The sequence below is a fragment of the Pleurodeles waltl genome, chromosome 3_1, assembly GCF_031143425.1.
Source record: "Pleurodeles waltl isolate 20211129_DDA chromosome 3_1, aPleWal1.hap1.20221129, whole genome shotgun sequence".
Lineage (NCBI taxonomy): Eukaryota > Metazoa > Chordata > Amphibia > Caudata > Salamandridae > Pleurodeles > Pleurodeles waltl.
Window position 1 is genome coordinate 1,495,274,231 of NC_090440.1, and position 23,597 is coordinate 1,495,297,827.

The 23,597-nt window shown below is 44.7% G+C and overlaps 1 protein-coding gene across 1 annotated transcript in view; it reads right to left on the reverse strand.

Moving 5' to 3' along the window:
• Positions 1-23,597, reverse strand: part of LRP1B (LDL receptor related protein 1B) — a 4,500,992-nt gene that overhangs the window by 1,689,958 nt on the left and 2,787,437 nt on the right. The window contains exon 29 of the mRNA XM_069225083.1: positions 22,443-22,670. Coding sequence (XP_069081184.1) covers positions 22,443-22,670 — 228 coding nt within the window. The remainder of the gene's footprint in view (positions 1-22,442; positions 22,671-23,597) is intronic.

Below are 23,597 nucleotides of genomic sequence, written 5' to 3' on the forward strand. Positions count from 1 at the left end.
TCAACCCTTGGTAGCTTGGCAACGAGCGTCAAGGCTTAACTTAGGAGACAGTGTGTAAAGCATTCAAATATCACAAAACAGTAATTAAATAAAACACAGGAAACAGTTTAAAAATCTAAAACCAATTTATAAATAGTTTATATTTTTATCTTTAAAATGACACAAAAACGAATAAAATCGGATAAAGGGAACCGGAGATATGAATTTTTAAAGAATTATTATTTTTCTAGCGCTTAGAAACAAAAAGCGCCAATCGGGTCATCTGGTTGCACCTCGACCGGGGCAAAGTCAAAGTTTCAGGCCGACCGCGATGGAGCCCTGCTCGGCTACAGGTCGCGGGAGGCCTCGGTTAAAAGTTTACCTTCACACTTAGTCTTTATTTTGAAGATATTCTTCAGCGGGACTAACCTGCCAGTCCTATCCGACCTCCTGGAGCCCTTCTCCGGATAAGCGATGCTGGAATCCTCGGTGGAGATTTTTACCTTCGGACTTAGTCGTTTTTTCGAGTTGAAAATCCTTCGACCGGGGTATACCTGGATCTTGATCCGACGTCCATGGAGCCCTTCTCGGATACGATGGCTGGGAGGTCCCGGTCAACTTTTTACCTTCGGACTTAGTCTCTTTTTCTGAGATTTTTCTTTACCGGGACGAACCACCAAATCAGGCCGGGTCGTGGTTGAGGCAAGCCGGATAGAGTTGCCGCGGCGGGTCGGTCCTTCTAGGGAGCTTTTTTACAAAAATTCTCCAAACTTCTCCAAACTTCTGGGGCTTCACCCAGATGTCCTTTTAAGGTTCTTTTGGGGTCCACAGCTCACCCCAAGGGTCCAGAAGTTCTGAGATGGTCCTTGGGGGGTGCGGACTACAACTCCCAGAATGCACCTGGCGCAAACTCCTTTTTGGCCACTGGGCAGTGGTCAGCTGGTCGCTTTCTTCAGGAGTTGGTGCAGGGGACTCTGGTTAGCAATTTTTCACCTGTAGCAAACAGGGAGTCCCTCCTTGAACCAGTTGAAGCCAGGCAAAGTCCTTCTTGTGGTGAAGCCCAAGTGTGCAGCTAGTGCAGTCCTTCTGAGTGCAGGTTCCAGGTGCAGGCCAGGGATCCAGCAGGGCAGTCCTTCTTCTCCTTTGGTTCTTCCTTGTTGGAAACTGATGGGGATACTAGGTGTGGGTGCAGGTCTGCCAGTTTTATCCTTGCTCCTGGGTGAAAAGCAGGGGGGTCCTGGTTCTCCAATCAGGTACAGGGTCGTCCCCCTGTGATGACCACTTCCTGGGAAGTGTGGCAAAAATCCATCCCAGAAGGCAACATTCTCTAAAAATCCATCATGGCTAAATCTGATTTTTGGAGGTTACATCTGGCTGAGCCCACCCACTGGTGTGGCTAAAAATCATAAACACACCCCTCTCCTGCCCTCTCCTAATCAAATGTCCATCTCTGCCTTTGAAGACCAGTTTGGCAGCCCTCCCCCTTCCTGCCTCACCATCTGCTGAGGGGAGATTCTCTCCCACAGGCACATTCCTTTGTGTGAAGCCAGGCCACTTCACACCTCATCAAGGCAGCTTGGCTAAGCTGCTGCAGGCTGGCCAATCAGAGCACAGCAGCAAAAACAATGCAGGGCTGAAATTGGCAACTTTTTAGGTAAAGTCTAAAACTTTTTACCTGAACAAGTTATATTAAATCCAACAACTGGAAGTTGTGGGATTTATTACAACAATTAATTTGATACCAAATTCTTGGTATGCAACATTTAAGGAGACTTTAAAATTTAAAATAAAGTCTCCCCATTCTAGCCTAAGAAGGCCATTTACTACAATGAGGGAAAAACGAATTTGGCTGTTTTTACCTCACCAGGGCTTATAAAACTATTTTTATAAAGTCCCTGCTTATAGTTACATGGCACCCAGCCCTAGGGGCACATAGGGCACACCTTAGGGGTGACTTATATGTAAAAATAAGGTAGTTTAAGACTTTGGAACTACTTTTAATTCCAAAGTCGAATTTGCATATAACTTTAATTTAAAAGCAGCCAGCAAGGCAGGCCTGCCTTTAAAATGGCCCTGGGCACCTCAGCAGTGCACCTATGTGTGCACCACCTATGCTGTGGTCCCTAAACCTACATGCCCTACCATATACTAGGGACTTATAGGTAGGTTAACTTAGCCAATTATAATTAGCCTAATTTGCATATCCATTGTATACAGAGCACAGGCCCTGGGACTGGTTAGCAGTACCCAGGGCACCATCAGAGTCAGGAAAACACCAGCAAAAAGTGGAAAATGGGGGCAAAAAGTTAGGGGGCCTCTGCAATCAGCCCTGTTTTCTCACAGGCAGAAATTGGTGGTAACATGCCAAGAAAGATGGTCCTTCCCTACATATGACCCCCTCACAGACATCGCCCAATCCTACGGACTCAATATAATCTCCTATGCCAACAATGCTCAACTAATCCTCTCACTCACTGAAGACCCCCACAAAACCAAAGCCAACATCTGCAACACCATGACCAACATAGCAACATGGATGAAAACAGATGGCTCAAATTAAACATTGACAAAATGGAAGTCCTGATCCTCAGGAAGAACACCTCGATATGGGACCAGAGCAGGTGTCCAGCAGAACTCAGACCAACCTATTCTCCATCAGACCATGCACGAAACCTCAGCATCATCCTCGACTGCCAAATATCCATGAATCAATAAGTAATTTCAGTTGCCTCGTCCTGCTTCTACATCCCCCATATGCTCCAACAAGTCTTCAAATGGATTCATACCGACACCAGAAAGAGAGTCACACATGTCCTGTTCACCAGCCAGCTCGACCGTGGCAATGCTCTCTACATGGGAGTGTCCTCCCAGCTACTTAAGAGATTCCAGACTTTACAGAACACTGCAGCCAGACACATCCTCACACTCGCATACAAGGCTCTCAACAACCTAGAGCCACCCTATATCAACCAATAACTGAGCTTCTATGTCCCAGCAAGACAACTATGCTCCGCCTCACTAAACCTCACACACCTTGACAGCCAAAGTGGATGCCACTCCTTCTCCTGAACTGGAGCCAAGTCCTGGAATAGCCTGCTCCTCCACCTCCAACCGCACCCTACCAGAAAGACTTCAGGAGACTCAAGACATGGCTTTTTGACAGAGACACGCCACCCTCAGTGCCCAGATATCCTTTGGGGTGATAGTGCTGCCCTTTACAAATGCTATAATTGATTGATTGATTGATTGATTGATTACGAAGGTCCAGGTGCAGATGGTTTATCTCAATAGCCATTGTAGCCATCTTCTCTTACAGTGCACCTCGAGAACCCTATATCGCCAATAGGAGTTCCGCCACACAGGACCCCAGGTCCGGTACATCAGCAGCCTGTTCTTGATCATGATCCAGGTGCAGTGTCTCCAGCCTTGACACTGTGTATTGAACTATTCTATTGGCCTAAGACATCTTCACTCCCTTGTTTTTACCCATTATCGTTGGCGATTAATAAGAACTCTTTGTTGACGAAGTGCCAAGTCATGACAGTCCATGCAGGACCTCGCACTTACAGAGCATAAGCTGCATGCCCCGGGCCTCAAAGGAGAATCAACCCCCTGGCCTTGTGGTGCAAGCCATGCCTAGAACACCGACTCCTGTATGTCTGTTGAAGACAGCCAGGAACACACCCCAGGTGTTAGGCATGGTCACAGGGCATCTTCACAGAACCCAGGCAGCCTAGCGGTCAAGTATCTCACTCCCATGCACAGTGTTGCATCTTCCTCATTCACAAATGGCAGCCCCCCCAACAGAAATCTCCAATAGTCTGAGATAGCCCAGCACCTCCCTTCCTTTTTCACCCCAGTTGAACAAGGAGCTCAGGTGAGCACCACAGAGCGGGGGGCCACACTAGTACACAGTGTAGACATCTTCCACTGAGAGCAGGGGCCAATCTTCTGTCACAGTTGTCAGTACCTGAATGCACAAAAATTTCACTTTTTGGCAATGATATTCCAGCAGTGCAAACTCCCCTTGGGACGTATGCACCAGAGTCATAGACATATGTGTGCCACAAGGAGAATCACTGTCTAGGCAAGAGAGCTCTAGCGCAGAAGGAAGGCAGTGCAGTGAATCCCATGGGCAGAAGTCACAAGTGGGGGGCCCCTGCAGGGTGCACAGTCTTACCAGGGCACAGCAATCTATGAAGCCACCCTGTTTGTCTGCCCTTCTGCATCATGCTTGATTCAGGGCATCTCCCAGTGCTAAACGCAGCCATGTTTTCAATTGTATCCACTCATCAGACCAGGGAGCTGTACATCCACATTTCTCTGACCTCAGGAGCCTGGGGAACCCCTTGTGGACCCACAAAACTGGGCCACCAGGAACCGGCACAGGGGGAAGAACTGACTGCTCACTGCCCACCGCAGTCACAAGCCTGGTTCAAATCCTCCACTCTGCCTGCACCCAGGCCAGTCTTGAAAGGCTGCGCCACCAACAAAATGTCATGGGAGACTCTATGAGTATCCAGCCCCAAGGAGTGACAATAGGTCTGGGGTCAAGGGGACAAGGCATGTGCAGGTTCCAGCCAGGAATCATGGAATCAATCAATGGCCATGCCAGTCTGGTTGGTGCGACCTCCTGATGCAGCCCTCATTGGCTGTACACTCAGCTGTGTACTACGTGTCCCCACATAGTTATGGTGGGGTCCTTGCAAAATTCCAATGCTCCCTGAGACTCGGGGCTCTGTCACAGGCAGTACAGGCGGGTGGATATGTAATGAATAATGAGGATTAGCTGTTCTGCGGCAGAAGTGTAGAGGAATGCCACTATGGAGCTATCTGGCTAGGCTATGCCACGTAATTAACCCCTTCTGTGCCGCAGACGTAATGGTTACGTCCTGCGGCACAGTGCTGGCGCTCCCTCTGTGGGGCACCCCCAACCCCCCCAAGTCAGGGATGGAAGGGGAAGCCCTTCCCCTTCCACCCCCGACCCCCCCTGTGACGTCAGCACGTGCGCTGACAATCACAGAGCCTCCCCCATCGCGCTGGAAGCTCAGCTTCCAGAGCGATCAGAAGAGAAATGCTTTGCATTTCTCTTCCGATCACGTGGGGGAGGCCGAGAGAGGCTTCAAAGGGAAGGGAATGTATTTCCTTCCCTTTGAAGTCTCTCTCTGCGTTTTGGCAGCCGGATTGAAAGCAATCCGGCTGTCAAAACGCCCACTACACACCAGGGATGTCTTTTCTAAAAAGGAAATTGTCATAAGGGAGCGACCCCTTTGGCAAGGGTCGCTCCCGGGGGGGCTTTTTTTTCTAAGGCCTTTTCTGGCCCCCCGGGGGCAGATACCTCTAGACGACAGGAATAATTTTTTTTTTTTGTTTTTGTTTAGTTTTTTGTTTTAGGTGATATTTCAGGTGAAAAATTTTGGGGTTTGCAAAAGATTCTGGGTAACAGAACCTGGTCAGAGCCCCACAAGTCACCCCATTTTGGATTCCCCTAGGTCTCTAGTTTTCAAAAATGCACAGGTTTGGTAGGTTTCCCTAGGTGCCGGCTGAGCTAGTGGCCAAAATCTACAGGTAGGCACTTTGCAAAAAACACCTCTGTTTTCTGTAAAAAAAATGGGATGCGTCCACATTGTGTTTTGGGCCATTTCCTTTCATGGGCGCTAGGCCTACCCACACAAGTGAGGTACCATTTTTATCGGGAGACTTGGGGGAACGCTGGGTGGAAGGAAATTTGTGGCTCCTCTCAGATTCCAGAACTTTCTGTCACCGAAATGTGAGGAAAATTTGTTTTTTATAGCAAGATTTTGAGGTTTGCAAAGGATTCTGGGTAACAGAACCTGCTCAGAGACCCACAAGTCACCCCATCTTGGATTCCCCTAGGTCTCTAGTTTTCAAAAATGCACAGGTTTGGTAGTTTCCCTAGGTGCCGGCTGAGCTAGAGGCCAAAATCTGGAGGTAGGCACTTTGCAAAAAACACCTCTGTTTTCTGTCAAAAAATGTGAATTGTCCACGTTGTGTTTTGGGGCATTTCCTGTCGCGGGCGCTATGCCTACCCACACAAGTTAGGTATCATTTGTATTGGAAGACTTGGGGGAACATAGAATAGCAAAACAAGTGTTATTGCCCCTTGTCTTTCTCTACATGTTTTCCTTCCAAATATAAGAGAGTGTGGAAAAAAGACGTCTATTTGAGAAATGCTCTGTAATTCACATGCTAGTATGAGCACCCCGGAATTCAGATATGTGCAAATAACCACTGCTCCTCAACACCTTATCTTGTGCCCTTTTTGGAAATACAAAGGTTTTCTTGATAGCTATTTTTTACTCCTTATATTTCAGCAAATGAATTGCTGTGTACCCGGTATAGAATGAAAACCCAAGGCAGGGTTAAGGTCATTTATTGGCTCTGGGTACCTAGAGTTCTTGATGAACCTACAAGCCCTATTCCCACAACCAGAACAGTCCAGCAGACGTAACGGTATATTGTTTTAAAAAATCTGACATTGCAGGAAAAAGTTACAGAGTAAAACGTAAAGACAAATTGCAAATTTTTTCACCTCAATTTCAATATTTGTTTTTCAGTTGTTATTTTCTGTAGGAAACTCTTGCAGGATCTACACAAATTACCCATTGCTGAATTCTGAATTTTGTCTACTTTTAGAAATGTTTCGGTTTCTGGGATCCAGCATTGGTTTCATGCCCATTTCTGTCACTGACTGGAAGGAGGCTGAAAGCACAAAAAATCGTAAAAATGGGGTATGTCCCAGTAAAATGGCAAAATTGTGTTGAAAAATTGGGTTTTCTGATTCAAGTCAGCCTGTTCCTGAAAGCTGGGAAGCTGGTGATTTTAGCAACGCAAACCCTTTGTTGATGCCATTTTCAGGGAAAAACCACAAGCCTTCTTCTGCAGCCCCTTTTTCCCATTTTTTTTAAAAGAACAACATTTCCATTGTATTTTGGCTAATTTCTTGGCCTCCTTCTGGGGAACTCACAAAATCTGGGTACCTCTAGAATCCCTAGGATGTTGGAAAAAAAGGACGCAAATTTGGCGTGGGTAGCTTATGTGAACAAAAGGTTATGAGGGCCTAAGCGCAAACTGCCCCAAATAGCCAAAAAAAAGGCTCGGCACAGGAGGGGGAAAAGGCCTGGCAGCGAAGGGGTTAAAGTTGTTTAAAGAAGCCTGACTAGACCCAAGACATTGTTTGTGAGTGCATTCCACGGTAAAGCTGCACAGCCATACCATATAAAACACCCATATCCTCACAACCACCCTGATGCCTTGCAGGCCAGGGCCAATAAAGATTTGATACTTGAGGCAAGTTGGTCCTTGGTCAATTTCTTTCATTGTTTTCTTATTCTTTTTATTCTACATTTTTTTGTAGGAGAACTCAGTAATGGTGTCATTGTTTTTCACAGTCAACCAATAAGTAATGAGACCTCAAGTTACACTTAAAGATTTAGAGAGCAGAACCAACTGAAAATAGAACAACAAAGGTCCATAGGAAGTTGGGAAGAAAAGGGGATGCATGGATTAATGAAAAGCCATCATGACTAGGGAAAGAGAAGAAGTTGAGAAGAAGAAGGGCTGGATAGAGCATGTGTGGAAAACATTGAACAGAAACAGATGATACTAAATAAGCAAATCCATTATAAAATAAGGAACTGAGAGATAGAAGGGAATTTGAGGTGTGGATAGATTAGCGAAGAGCCTTCATAAACTAGGGATAGAAGAGGAAGTGGGAAGAAGAGAAGGTGCACACGGCGAGTACAGGAGAGATGGGACAAGATCAAAACAGAGAGGATGTAGGAAGAGTGAAGGGGAGTAATGTAGAGGGAAGGGGGCTTTGAAGGGAGTTAGGGTGGTAATGCAGAGGGTTGGGATGGAAAGTTGAAATGATAAATGGTAGAAGGAAGCTAGGGAGGGGAGGAGAGAAAGAGGGAAATAAAAAAGGGCTATAGTGTCTATTGGGTTTCACCAAGAATTTTCACATACATAGGCAAAATCGCACACACTCTCTCTGTTTGAAAAGACTTAAAAAATATTGGCTATTTTTATAAAATAATGTGCTTCTCTCAATTAATACCCCTATCAATCTGCATTTCTCATTCCTTTTCTTTTCTGCTATCCCTTAAGCCACTCTTGTGCATCCTGCTTGTCCTCTAATGTACTTTAACATTATATGCCAGTGAGATTGTTGGGAAATCTGAAACTCATACCCCCCAATCTTACTGACCAAGCTACATCACTGAGGAAAGGAGCAGGTAGAGCAGGAAATAAGGACATTTTAGCAATTGAGTTGAATGCAGGAGTTATATTTTTTGTAGGACTTAGTTAATTTACCTGGTAGGGAAGGGTACCTTAAAAGTTGTAGATTTCTCTCAGGAAGGTATAGGTTGCAAAGAGCGCCCTCCTGCTATAAGGTTAATGAACAGTAGGGTATCCCGTATTTGCTTTGAACAGCTTTGACATCTTATAAAATGTTGTATCAGCATGCTCAAAATTAGTGCATCTTTAGTTGTAGGCTAATTCTCAGATGTCTTCTTTGTAATTGAACTGAGTAGAGCTCTGGACAAAAAATCTCCTGGCTCAAAGAAGCATTCATCCCACTGCAGAGCAGGTTGAGCCATCAAACCCACATGCAATCTGTGATGCTGGCTTTGCGGTGGGAAGGTCAGTCAAAGGGGAACAGCCTCTCCCAGTGAAATCCATAGCTCTTGGAGTCACACACATTTTAGTGAAGGCTCAAATCATTCTTTTAGCCAGAACAGGATAATAATTTGGCCTCTAGGTACTCATTGCTTCTCCCTGAGGATAGCCTTTTTCCATTGCCATTTTGCATACATTTCAAATTAAAAGACATTTTAAGTGTGGCTGTTTGCTTTTTGGGCCTCTGTGCAAAGAAGTATTCTTCCTTGACTGGTTTTCTACCTAGTGGTTTTTGTCCTCATGCAAGCATAGAACAGTGTCATGTCGAAATGTCAGCTGTTCTGCTCAAGTGTCAGAGTAAAGTGTGAGTGGTGGATATGGTACCTATGAAGTTATTTTAAATGTTGCACTTCGTCTGATGGGTAGAGGTCCAATTGGATACTTTTCTAGGCAATACAATAGTGTCAGGAGTGCAAATGCGTGTGGCATTTAAAATTAATTTTCCACAATGACGTACTTAAAAACCTTCACAAACATTTCCATAATTGTACAAGTGACACAATCACAATTAGGCTTTAAAAGCCTTCAAATCTTGCTTGTTAGTTGTGTTTTATTTACTTGCATGATCCTGTCAGGAAAGATCTATAAAGTGATTATGGTACCAGAATGTCATGTTTTAAATATAAGGATGCAAAAATATCATTGCTGGACCACACCGGAATATTATGAAGTTAAATATATATATGTAAATATATATACATATGTATCTATAGGCCACTTAATATATTATAAAGCTTCGGACACTGGATATATTTCGTTAATTGTGATCTTAGTAGTCTACCCTATTACTATTGTTTGTTAATTATATTAATGGTTAACTTGATATTAAAAAAGCACAACACTGGAATAAACTATGTTGTAAAGAAAGCTTCATAATATGCACCAGAGTTTATGATGAAAGGCAGTGATAAAGTGTTTGATTGTTAAATTCCTCCCTTCTGGTATTAGCTAGATATGGGAGCTGAGATATGTCTTAATTGCGCAGCTGAATATTTTCTTGTTCATGGTGTTTTAATGCAAATTGGCTAAAAAATATTTTACTAATAGTCTTCATCATCTCCTTTAAGTCAGAAAATGTGCCTATAGCATTTACATTATTGAGTTACAAGAGGATTTGCCGTATAGCAAAATGCAGCAGCAGATTTAGCAAATTAGGGCCATGAGGACAGAATGTAAGGATTTGTATTTCCTAATTGTGGTTTTTTTTAGGAACTGTAATTAGGAAATCGCAATTCCTAAAGCACAAAAACATATAAGTTGGAAATAGTGATTCCTAGTGGGGTAGTAATAGACCTACCTCATGAATATAAATAAGGTTGGTCGTGTTTTTCCAACCCATTAAGGATTGCAGCCATCACAGGGATTGTGGCCTGCTGTGATCAGCACAAGACCATGTCTGTGATTGCTTTTTAATAATGTAAACTTTTTTCTAGATGCAGCCTGTTTACCTTGAAGAAAAACAAGATGTGTTCTAAAAAATAAAAGGAAACTTTTAAGTTTATTTTTTTAGGAGTACACAGTAGTCCCTCGGACCACTGCCTGCTCTTAAAAAATATTTGTTTCAACATTCACAAAGGGAAAGGGGTCCTTCACATTTGCTAATGGTTACCACCGCCCTTGAAGTGTCAGTAAAAATGAATGTTTTGCAACTTTACTTTGGTCGCAAAACCTTCATACATAGCACTTCAATTTGGTATTTGTACTCTGTATATATGGAAAATCATTTTTGTGGTTGGTAACAGTTCCAAACACAAAAATTATTTTGCACATATGCCCCTCAATTTCTACATCGTTGGCAGCAAATAATCTGATTGATACCAGTATAGATCAAGCCGATATTGGCATGATTCTTGTTTAAAGATTACCACACAAACTGAAAGGAGATAAGGAAGATAATGAGAGCTTCAAACAACAGGTTAAAGAAAATAAAAAAAACGAATTTTGTTGCACTGAAACAGAATGACACCAGGGCTACATTGTCACTATCATAATAAGCATAGAGTTATTCGACGAATGGACTTATACATGTACATAGTGAGGTCAATTAAAACACATTACACCTGCAAGAAAGTGGGTTATTAGTAGGTGGGAGTATTCACTCTCAGCTAGTAATAATACCACCATCACTAATAAGTTCATTCAAGTCTCAGTGAATAAATTCTTTCTCAACCCTTAGTAGCTTAGCAAATGAGCAGTCTGGCTTAACTTAACAGAAAGGTATGTGTAAAACATTTGATACCACCAAAACAGTAAAAATATAAACGATTCAACACAATAAAAATGCGACATCAATTTCTGAAAATAGGAAATGTTATCTTCACAACAACATCAAACCAACAAAAATACAAAATAGGGAACCAGTGATATGATTTCGTAAAGATTCAATTAAAAAAGTGTGCATTCTAGTGATGAAAAGCATAAAGATCCACTTATGGGTTTATGGTTGCACTGTACGGGACAAAGTCAAAGTTTTAGGGGTTCCACAATAGAGCGCGGCTCAGATAAGCTGGGGGCTAGGTCACAGTCAAAAGTTTACCTTCTGACGTAGGCCCTGATTTGGATCTGGTCAGAAGGAACACTCCATCACAAACATGACGGATATCCTGTCCACCATATTGTGATCTTCATGGGCTATAATAGGATTGTAATACGGCAGATGGAATATCTGTCATGTTTGTGACGGAATATTCCCCTCTGCCGAAATCCAAAGCGGGACCGTAGTCTTTTTCTAGGCATTTGTTCTCGATGATGAGTCCTCGGATCCGGCGGTTGATTCAACTATGGTGGCCTGCTGCAGCATGAGCCCTCGTGAGCCTCTGGAAGTCTTTGCCCATGACATCAACGACAAAGTGTTCTGGAGCTTTCAGCTGGACAAACCAGCGCGATCTAGCTGATGAGTGAGTCAACGATGGCAGCCTGACTCTTCATGTCGAGCAGTTCTCCTCTTGGAGCTTTCTTGCAAAACTTTGCAGAAATTTGCCATACTTCGAGATCTTGTTGTTTCTTAGTTGCTTTTGGGAAAATAAGTGTGCACTAGCTCTGGCCAAGGTTTGAGAGACTCTGGATTGCCTTTTAGGGGCTAGGACTCAATTCCTCACAATGCACCTGCACAGCCCAGAAAAAATCAAGTTGCAACTGGTCATCCAGAGTGATCCTCTCTTGGCTTGGAAGGTGATTTCTTCCTGCTCTGTTGTACCTGTTGCTGATCCAGGAGTCCACTCCTTTTCCTTTGAGAGAGGCACAGTCCTTTCTTTGTTGAGACATGTGAGTGCAGTATGTGCAGTCCTTCTGAGAGCAGTCTTTCTGTGGTACAGTCCAAGGGTCCATCAGGGCAGTTCTTTTTCTCCTGATGTTCCATGCAGTGATCTGTAGAGCTTCGGCAGCTCTGCCATATTTATCCTCCATTGTGGGTTTGCAAGGGGGGGGCAACCCAGTCAATAAGAATAGAGCTGCCTCTCCCTTCTCTTCAAGCCCCCCTCCTAATCTAATAGGGGGTGCTCCCACATAGCTTTTGATCAATGAAGGGGAGGGTGACCTGGGTCCTATGACATCTCTTCTCCTGCCCTTGAAGTCCAGCTTATCTATTCAGCCCTTTTTCTTTCCTTGGCTTCTCCAGGAAGAACATCTCATCCCATCAAATGGCTTTATTGTTTCAGCTCCAGGCGTCGTCACACCTCTTCAAGAGGCAGCTTGGCTCAGGCGCAGAAGGCTGACCAATCAGAAGAAGCTACTATGTGGCTGCATTAGGTAACTTCATGATGGTAAGTTTTAAAATTGCTTTCCTTTAATAATTTTGATTAATACGACCTTGGCATGGTACTGGATTTAGTATAACCAATATTTTAATACTTATGAGACATAAATCTAGCACCAATCCAAAGTTATACCTTACTAAGTTTAATTAAGTCTTCCCATGTTCGCTTACGGGGCTAGCAGCACTACCATAGGGGAATCAACTTTGACTGTTTTTACCTACCAGGGCATATAAAAAATACATTATATTGTCCCTGCTTTTTATAGCAATGCATCCTACCCTTGAGACACCTAGGGAACACCTTAGGGGGGACTTAAATGTAAAAAATTTAGTTTTAGACATTGGAATTACTTTAATTAAGTTGAATTTGAACATAGTTTTATGTTAAAACCAGTCTTCAAGGCAGGCCTGGCTTTAAAATGGCACCAGACACCAAAGTAGTGCATTATGTTGACTGGGATCTGCATACCCTGTCATATACTAGGGACTTACAGGTAGGTTATCTATGCCAATTAGAATCATACTAGTTACCATATACTGTTAGAGGACAGATCACTGACCCTGGGTCTCGTAGCAGGACCCAGGGTGCATTCAGAGTCAGTAACCACCAGCATCAATGGGATAACAGGACATAACGGATGACTTCCCTATAATGTCCAAACAGTAAAAATGAAAAAAGGGGCTCTGTTACCTTATGTTAAACTGCTTATGCATTACACACAATTCAAACTATGGCTTCCTACGACATCAATGTATGCGTTTGCAGAGGACACCTTGACCTCAGAGAAAGAGAAGATATTGATAGTTTTACCAGCAGCAGAAGACAAAATATTTTGATGGGGTTCAAAATGCTTCATTGTAAAAAATAGAATTTAAGGACGAATCAATTGTAATAAAAAGGTAAAATGTAAACTAATAAATAACCTTTCTAGACAGAAACACATGAAAATTAGCAAAAGAAAATATCTTTAACACTTTTTGAAAAGAAATAGGTGACTCTACATTCATGTTCAATTACAAGACACAAATGCTGACAGATATTTCAGTGTCATTATTGATCCTCAGTGAAGACACAAAAAAGGAAATGGTCACTCACCATGACCAGGGATGAATATCAGACTAATAGCTATACTGTAGGAAAGTGCCGCTTGGATGAAAGGATATCAGACATGCTTGGTGGCATCCCTTACTGGATGTTGTTTGACGTGACAGCCTTAGAGTGGTCACCCCTAACTTTTTGCGTGCCTCCCTCCACTTTTTAGATACGTTTTTTGCTGGTTTAAGACTCTGCGCACTTTACCACTGCTAACCAGTGCTAAAGTGCATATGCTTACTCCCTTTAAACATGGAAACATTGGACCATACCCAGTTGGACCATTTAGTTTACTTATAAGTCCCTATTAAAGTGCGCTATATGTGCCCAGGGCCTGTTGATTAAATGCTAATAGTGGGCCTGCAGCACTGATTGTGCCACCCACTTCAATAGCCCCTTAACCTTGTCTCCGGCCTGCCATCGTGTGCAGTTTCACTGCCAATCCGACTTGGCATTTAAAAGTACTTGCCAAGCCTAAAAACTCCCTTTTTTCTACATATCAGACACCCCTAAGGTATGCCCTAGGTAACCCATAGGGGTGGGTGCTGTGTAGGCAAAAGGCAGGACATGTACCTGTGTTGTTTACATGTCCTCGTAGTGTAAAACTCCTAAATTCGTTGTTACACTGCTGTGAGGCCTGCTCCCTTCAAAGGCTAACATTGGGACTGCCATCATACATTGTTTGAGTGGTAGCTGCCAATCTGAAAAGAGTAAGAAGGTCATATTTAGTATGGCCAGAATGATGATATAAAATCCTGCTGACTGGTGAAGTGGGATTTAATATTACTATTTTAGAAATGCCACTTTTAGAAAGTAAGCATTTCTCTGCACTCAAATCTTTCTGTCCCTTACAATCCACGTCTGGCTGGGTCTAGTTGACAGCTCCTTCTGCATTCACTCAGACACACCCCACACACAGGTTACTCAGCCTCACTTGTATACACCTGCATTTTGAATGGGTCTTCCTGGGCTGGGAGGGTGGAGGGCCTGCCCTCACACAAAGACCTGCCACACCCCCTACTGGGACCCTGGCAGACAGGATTGAACTGAAAGGGGACCTAGTGCACGTCTAAGCCACTCTTTGAAGGCTCCCTCACTTCAAAGACACATTTGGGTATATAAACAGGGCCTCTGCCCCTACCAACTCAGACACTTTCTGGAGAAGAAAACTGGAACCAGAACCTGCATCCTGCCAAGATGAACTACCTGGCTGCCCAAAGGACTCACCTGACTGCTTTCTGTGAAGGACTGCTGCCTTGTCGTTGCCCTGCTGCCTTGATGCTCTCTCGCTATGATGAAGAAGTACTCTCCAAGGACTTGGATAGAGCTTGTCTCCTGTTCCCTGAAGTCTCAGGACCAAAAAGACTTCATCTCTACAAGAAGGACTCCTTGTGCGGCAAAATTCGATGCACAGCCTGCCGGAAATTACGCACAGCCTGCACCGCAGTGAAAATTTCACCGCATGCCGACCCGGATGATGCAGCCCGACTTCGCAACAAGAAGATCGATGCAGCGCCAGCGTAGCGACTGGAACTACGACACACGGCCCACCAGAACAACGCACAGTCGAACCAGGACGACACAGCTAGACTTCCAGAGAGGAATTGACGCAGCGACTGACGTGCAGTAAAAAATTTGACCCAATGCCCAATGAATCGACGCAGCTCCTGTGACTTCATCCTGCCAGCGCAGGAAATCCACGCATTGTCCCCAGGGCTTCTGAAAACCCTGCAATGCGAAGAGGATCCACGACCGAGCACCAGAATCGATGCACAGCCGTCCCTGCGTGAAAACTAAATGACGCATCGCTGTGTGCAGCCCAAGAAATCGACACACACCCCTTTGTTTCCACGCTCCTCTTCCTCTGCAGTTCTTTGCTGAGATTTTTTCATGCAATCCAGGTACTTTGTGCTTGAAAGAGACTTTGTTTGCTTTTAAAAGACTTAAGACAATTTATATCACTTTTCAGTGATATCCTATATTTACTTATTGCATTTGTGATCGTTTTGACCTACATTTATCCAGATAAACATGATAAATGTTTCTAAACATTGTGTGATGTATTTTTGTGGTGCTATATTGTGTTATTGTATGATTTATTGCACAAATATTTTACACATTGCCTTCTAAGTTACGCCTGACTGCTCAGTACAAAGCTACCAGAGGGTGGGCACAGGGAAATGTGGATTGTGTATGACTAACCCTGACTAGAGTGAGGGTCCTTGCTTGGACAGGGGGTAACCTGACTGCCAACAAAATACCCCATTTCTAACAGTTGTGCTCTTGTGGAGTTTCCTAATAAGCTTTCAGATTAATGTTTAACAGTTTAATAGTAATGTGGTATAGAGATGAGCTAACAAAATGTGTAAGCACAGATAATGTAAAGCTTTAGTGGCATCAGGAAAGGTTGTTCATTTACCTCACTGCTAATGTGAACCAACCTGGTTATCTGGTGGGTCTTCAGAAGTACTTCAGAGTTAATGAGTCAGAAGAAACAGATAATGGATGAAATGCTGAACAATGCAAACATTCACCCCAAGTCACAAAGATATGGGTTTAATCTAACAATTTGTGACCACCCAGCTACCCCAGTTTGAACCAAGCTGGTAGACTTTTCATCCTTGGTGTGGTCTCCCTTAACTTTTTGCCTCTGTTCCCCGGGTTGTTGATGTGTGCTGGACTCTGATTTTGTTGTTTTTATTCACTCTTGGCACTTTACCACTGCTAACCAGTGATAAAGTGCAAGTGTTCCTTTACAAAATGTGCATGTAATTGGTTTATCCATGATTGGCATATTTGATTTACTAGTAAGTCCCTAGTAAAGTTCACAAGAGGTGCCATTGCCTGTAAATCAAATGTTACTAGTGGGCCTGCAGCACTGGTTTTGCCACCCACATAAGTAGCTCTGTAAGCATGTCTCAGACCTGCCACTGAAGTGTCTGTGTGTGCAGTTTTAACAGTAAATTCGACTTGGCAAGTGTACCCACTTGCCAGGCCTAAACCTTCCCTTTGGTTACGTGTCAGACACCCCTAAGGTAGGCCGTAGGTAGTCCCAAGGGCAGGGTTCAGTGTATGGTTAAGGTAGGACATATAGGGGGTCATTCCGACACCGGCGGGAGGCGGGCGCCGCCCGCCGGGCAGAAACCGCCCAAACACCGCACCGCAGTCAAATGACCGCGGCGGTGATCACAACTTTCCCGCTGGGCCGGCGGGCGATCTCAAGCAGATCGCCCGCCGGCCCAGCGGGAAAGCCCCAGCAAAGATGAAGCCGGCTCCGAATGGAGCCGGCGGATTTGCTGGGGTGCGACGGGTGCAGTGGCACCCGTCGCGATTTTCAGTGTCTGCTTTGCAGACACTGAAAATCTTAATGGGGCCCTGTTAGGGGGACCCTGCAGTGCCCATGCCAGTGGCATGGGCACTGCAGGGGCCCCCAGGGGCCCCATGACACCCGTTCCCGCCAGCCTCTTCCTGGCGGTGTAAACCGCCAGGAACAGGCTGGCGGGAAGGGGGTCGGAATCCCCATGGCGGCGCTGCATGCAGCGCCGCCATGGAGGATTCCCTGGGGCAGGGGAAAACCGGTGGGAAACCGCTGGTTCCCCTTTTCTGACTGCGGCTTTACCGCCACGGTCAGAATTGCCCCGGAAGCACCGCCAGCCTGTTGGCGGTGCTTCCTCTGCCTTCTGCCCTGGCGGTTACAAACTGTCAGGGTCAGAATGAGGGCCATAGTAATGTGTTTTATATGTCCTGACAGTGAAATATTGCTAAATTCGTTTTTCACTGTTGCAAGGCCTGTCCCTCTCATAGGTTAACATGGGGGCTACCTTTAAATCTGATTAAAGTGTAGATTCCCTTTGGGAGCAGATGGACATGTGGAGTTTGGGGTCTCTGAGCTCACAATTTAAAAATACATCTTTTAGTAAAGTTGATTTTGAGATTGTGTGTTTGAAAATGCCACTTTTAGGAAGTGAGAATTGTCTTGCTTATACCATTTCTTTGACTCTGTCTGTTTGTGGATTCCCTGTCTGGGTCAGTTTGACAGTTGGCCTGGTTGCACCTCACACTAGACAGTGACACAAAGGGAGCTGGGGTGTAGTCTGCATTTCCTGATGAGCCATCTGTGCTAGGAGGAAGGGGAGGAGTGGTCACTCTCAACTGAAAGGGCTGTGCCTGCCCTCACACAATGCAGTATCCAACCCTCTGGTGAGTGGCTGGGGCCTGACCTGGGCAAGGCAAGATTTTACATTCAAAAGAGACTTTACTTTGAAGTAGACCTACTTCAAAGGAGAAATTGGGTATAAGAAGGGCACCCAAAACCACAGACTTTAGAACACTTCTGGAAACCAAGAGGAATCTCTGCTTGGAGAAGAGCTGAAGAGCTGAGGAAGAAGAGCTGCCCTGCTTGTGACTGTGCTTTGTGGAGCTATCCTGCAGTTGCTGCTTCTGCCAGAGTAAGAGGGCAAAGACTGGACTTTGTGTGCCTTCCATCTTGAGAAGAACTCTCCAAGGGCTTGATTTAGAGCTTGCCTCCTGTTGTTTGAAGTCTCAGGGACAGCAAAGACTTCTCTCTGCCAGCACCTGGAGTCTCTGAAGAGACTCCTACTCTGCCCTCTGGTGCCCATCCAGTTCCTGGGACCCTGAAAGGAGAAGGTGGCAGCCTAAGAGGAGGAAATCCACGCACAGAGCGCCGTGCGGGGAGAAGATCGACGTGACTCCGATCTGCAGCTGAAAAAACGATGCGCCTCTGGTTCGGTGGCTGAAAATCGACAGTCGCCATAAACGCAACCAAAGAACCGACGGACAGAGCTGAAGAAACGAGGCACAGCATCGCTGACGGAGGCTGGGAGATCGCAACCCGTGCAGCGTGGTTTTCGGATCATCCTGCGGCTGGATTTCTGATGCAAACACTGCTGAACAAATCGACATATCGCTCTCCTGTGGAGAGAAGAAACGACGCGCCTGGCCCGACAAAAAGGTCTCACTTGTGAGTGAAATTGACACATCAAAAGCCCTTTTTGATGCACACTCGCCAGTGTACATTTTCACGCTATCAGTGTTAGTGTGTGTTTTAAACTACATAAAGACTCTTTTTGTTTTCTAATTGATAACTTGACTTGTGTATTGTGGGTTTTTGTCATTTTGGTCTTGTTTTGTTTAGATAAATATTTCCTATTTTTCTGAACCTGTGTTTTGTCATTTTGTAGTGTTTTCATTAAGTTACTGTGTGTTTTGGTACAAATACTTTACACCTAGCACTCTGAAGTTAAGCCTAGTGCTCTGCCAAGCTATCATGGGGGTAAGCAGGGGTTAGCTGAGGGTGATTCTCTTTTACCCTGACTAGAGCGAAGGTCCTTGCTGGAACAGGGGGTAACCTGACTGTCAACTAAAGACCCCATTTCTAACATAGGCCATATGCAAATCAGTCTTGACCCTGCTGGATTAATCCCAGATCTTTGTGACTAGGTGTGAATGTTTGCATTGTTCAGTATTCCGTACATCATCTGTTTTTTTTGCTTCTACTGCCCTAAGTGGGAAGTTTATCCCCAGATGTGGGTTCTGTGCCCACTGTGCCAAACATTTCAAGCTATCCTAGGTGATGAGGGGTGATACCCGAAACCGGTCCCAGGATGCTTGATTCCAGTCCAGGCAGGACCTGGTCTGGCAATTTGGGCTACACTGTTCCTATGAGGAACAGGGTCAAGAATGATTTGCCTTTCGCTGGGTCCAAACTGGGGTAGTGTGGTAGGCAAAAAATAATAGATCATACACAGATATTTGTGATAGGGAATGAATGTTTGCATTGTTCTGCATTCCGTCCATCATTTGTTCTTTTTTGTTTTCAGATTTAATGGGTGGGAAAGTGTTAGTGCTGGAGGTGATTTATGAAGCTCACAGTCATGCAATAGTTGTAGGTCAGTCCTGCCTGTCAGGTCTACTACCAAAAAATGAACATATCTGACATAAGGGATTCTTTCAGTTTCAAGAAAGTTGCTCTTCAGGATTCAATGCAATACATTCCTAATCAACGTTCTGACTTCTAAGCATCTGTGTTTTTCATCAGCATGCAGAAAAAACACCACTAAGAAAATATGTAAAAACAGATTGAGATGCTGGATTTTCCACCTCTGGTATTTAGGGTGATTTAACTCAGTACACTGTTGTGTCGGTGGTATAGAATTTTCAGCTCCAAGATTCTGTTTCTCCAAGGATGAGACCACAGCATAGCACAGCTATAAGGAAACCCCCTTCCCCAAGCTTAAACAAATGTCAAGCCCTCAAGACCCGAATCATGTACATTCCCTAACCTTGAATGTATTCACATTTTACCACAATCTAACAATTTCCAAAACCTGAAGCATTTGATGTAGGGATGTCAACATCACACAATACACCTCCCGATATTTTTTAAGAGACCTAGGCCCTCATTCTGACCTTGGCGGTCTTTTCACAAGACCGCCGAGTTACCGCCGCGGTGAAGACCGCCGACCGCGGCGGTATGCCGCTGTGCGCATTCTGACCGCTGGGAGCGTTCCGCCGGAAAACCGCCAGCAGCCACACTGGCGGTCGGCGGGAAAGTGGAGACTGGTCAACCTCCACCGCCACGCCAGCAGAACACCGCCCACAGAATTACGACCCACATTTCTGTGTGGCGGTCTTCTGTTGGCGGTCTTCTGTTGGCGGTCACCTCCCCATGGCTCCCGTCGCCTCCCGGAGGACCAACGCACAAGGTATGTTGACCGTCCGTGAGGGGAGGGGGTGGGGGGGTGTTGTGTGATGTGGGCGTGCATGGGGGTGTGCGTGTGAGTGTGTAGAGGGGGTGTGTGAGTGCGTGTATGCGGGCGGGGGGTGCTGCTGTGTCTATGGGTAATGTGTGCTGTTCGGCAGGTGCGCATGTCTGCATGTATGTGTGCGGGTATGTGTCCCCGTTGTGTATGTGTGTGTAGGGTGTGTGTATATGTGCATGTTGGGGGTGTGTGCATGTCGGGGTGCATGTATGTGCATGTCGGGGTGGGGGTGGGGAGGGGGTTCGTACCACCTCTGGGGGGTGGCAGGGGGGTGGAGGGTGTGGGGGGAGGACTCGGGTGGGTAGTGGGGGGTGGGGGAGACCCCTATCAGTGCCAGGGAAGGAATTCCCTGGCCCCGATAGTGCTTACCGCCATGGTTAGCACGGCGGTTCCCGCCCGCAAGAAACCGCGGCGGTAGGCAGGGTCATAATACCCTTGGCGGTCTTGGGACGACCGCCGGGCCGGAGTGCGCAAACTCCAGCCCCGCGGTCATGACCGCCGTAGCGGTCGGAGTGGAGAAGTGGCGGTCGGTCGCGGCGGGGACCGCCGCGGTCAGAATGCCATTTTTAATACCGCCGGTCTGTTCGCGGTCCGACCGCCGTCTCTCCGCCGACCGCCAGGGTCAGAATGAGGGCCCTAATGTCTTTTTTTGTTCTGAAGAGATTAGTCTATGGTTTTGCTACTAAACTCATACACCCAACTGTCAGTGAGCTGGCAATCCAAGTTGGCCTCCAAATGAACAATACCTCTTTAACTTGAGTTTGTCATTGCACATAAAACAGGTAGAATGAACATAAAGAGAATTGTTTTCCTTTTTATATATTAAAACCAGGTTTTCAGAAGTGAAAAACAAACATGATTCTCTGTGAGTTTAAGAGGTGCTGAGCTAAACAAAATAACATTTCCATTCACTCAGAAAAACAGCTAGCTAACTAATGCATTATCGGTTTCTTACAAAGTACACAGTTTCCTATTAAGTAGCAATATAAACCCTCACCATGTGTTTCTTAATTTGACGTAAGAATACTCTAAAGGTTATAAAAAATAGCATCATAGGGGTCTGCGGAGCACTAAACCTCTTGTTAAAGACCCTGAACCTGCGGGTAGAGAACCTTTACCAACTGATAAAGCCCAAGGGAGAAGGACTATAATGCTTTGAGGACACTCCACCCACGGAGGGTAGAGTGTTATAACTTAAAAAGGGACAAGCATAGTGACAAGAATGTTGGAGCAGAAGGTCTATAGTCCTCAAAGGCTAGCAAAGAGATTGACAAACTGCAATGCATTCAAATATCCAAGGCACAATCTTCAGTGCTTTACAAGACTATTAAATACTTAACAAATACAGGACAATTTCCCCCCACGAACATTTGTATTGTCGTCATAACATACACATAGTTGTTTGTAGCCATTTGTATCAATCGTGGGCACTGTTACATTGTACTTTGTAGGCATGCAGGTGCTCCAGATGCAGTTCCTTAGCACGTAGCTGCATAATATGATGCATGCATTTGAAGGAAGAGGTGTGCATGGGGTGTTGTATGTGTGTATCTTGGAGATGCATGTGATTAATGTTCTACAATATATAAAAGTTTAGTTTAAAACTGTAAGCAAGTTTATTCTGGAAAAGGATGCGAGCTATAAGTCCCGGTCAATCACTCTTAAATAAACAAGCATAGGTCATAGTAGGGTAAATATGCTAATTTCCACTGCCTGCTAACGTGTGAAGCGGCCCTTAAACAATGCTGTCTAGTATTTCAGCAATTCGTTGTCCATTTCACAAAACGAAGAGGAAAAACTGTGATATGTCGGGCATATGGTAGATCCAAACTCTCATGATATTTATCCAAACATATTGTATTACACGGGCCCATTTCTTTATTGTGAATTACGTGACGTATGGTTTGCCAACAAGTAGATTGGTTTTAGATTAATATTCAGACTGCAGTGCTTTTAGTGTCAATGTTTCAGTTTGGAACATTTGCCAGTCCTCATTAAATTGGGATGGACCTATATTTAATGCTGTTTGTACAGTGAAATAACTAGCAGATCTATTATAAGTGAGTGCACTATAATTATGTCGGCTTATATTTACCATGCACATGTACATTACACGATGAGATGTCTTTACCTCCCGAGATGACTGTTTCCAACCCAGTTCCATTAATAAAGGCACGTTTTATTGTCTGGGTCTTAACATCGGCCCAGTACAAGCGTTCCTCTGCTGCGTGGAAGTCTACCACGGTGACGTCATCGATGTCAGGCACAGTGAATGCTGTGATGAAGTTGAAGTATGGGTTGTCTATGTCCACACCTCTAATTTCTGATCGTCTTGCATACAGAAGAAACTTCTTCATTTCTACAGTAAAAGAATGCAATTGAAAATATAAAACAGTCAGAGAAGATACAGCTAAAAACTGCTTGAAGCAAAATATTTTTTTCAGACATCTCATTTCACACACATCATGACAGGACTACTATATTTACATGTAAAATAACTCTCTCGATTGAAGCATGAATTAACCTGCCCTCAAGGGGGTAGAATTTATTTGCCAAATATCCCTTAATTGGCTGATTCCAAAGAAAATGGCAATCCTGTTACTTCTGAAAACATTTAATTTTGGCTAACACATGATCACAAGTAACCCATTAGGGGTGTGTGGCTGGAATCCCATGGAAGATGGTGGGTCCATGTGACACTCCTCAGGATGGCGCAGAGAGGACATAGTCATGTGCTGAGCATTCGCCACGGAAGCTGGGGAGTATGAGGGAAAGTGGTTCAGTGAGGCCTTGGCATAATTTGCCCAGAGTTGTGGTACTTGATGTTGCAGCTAACATGTTTTATGATGTCAGAACAGCTGGCCTTAGAACACCACCTGCCATTTTTTGAGCGCAAACGTCACAAGCTGCAGTTTGCAAATACAATGGACTCATTTGTTTTCAAGTAATGCCTGAGGAATTGTAACAGCGCGTGACTGAGAGGAAAAAAGAGGTCACTTTATGGGTAGGTTTTTATTGTCTGGTTAGCTCGCCTCCGAGTTACCAAGCACCTCTCTTATTACTATGTTATTAAATATTTGCTGTAAAGAGATGCCACTCTTTAGATAGGAAACAGATAAGAAATATAATTAACAATGTCTTTCCTCAACCTAATATGTGCACTTTTTGGAGAACACTAATACGCACAACAAGTCATGTTCCTACTTTTTACAAATTTTCACAATTATAGTATGCGCTTTTGCCTCATATGTTATAAGACGTATACCTATAGGCTCGGGGAGGAGAG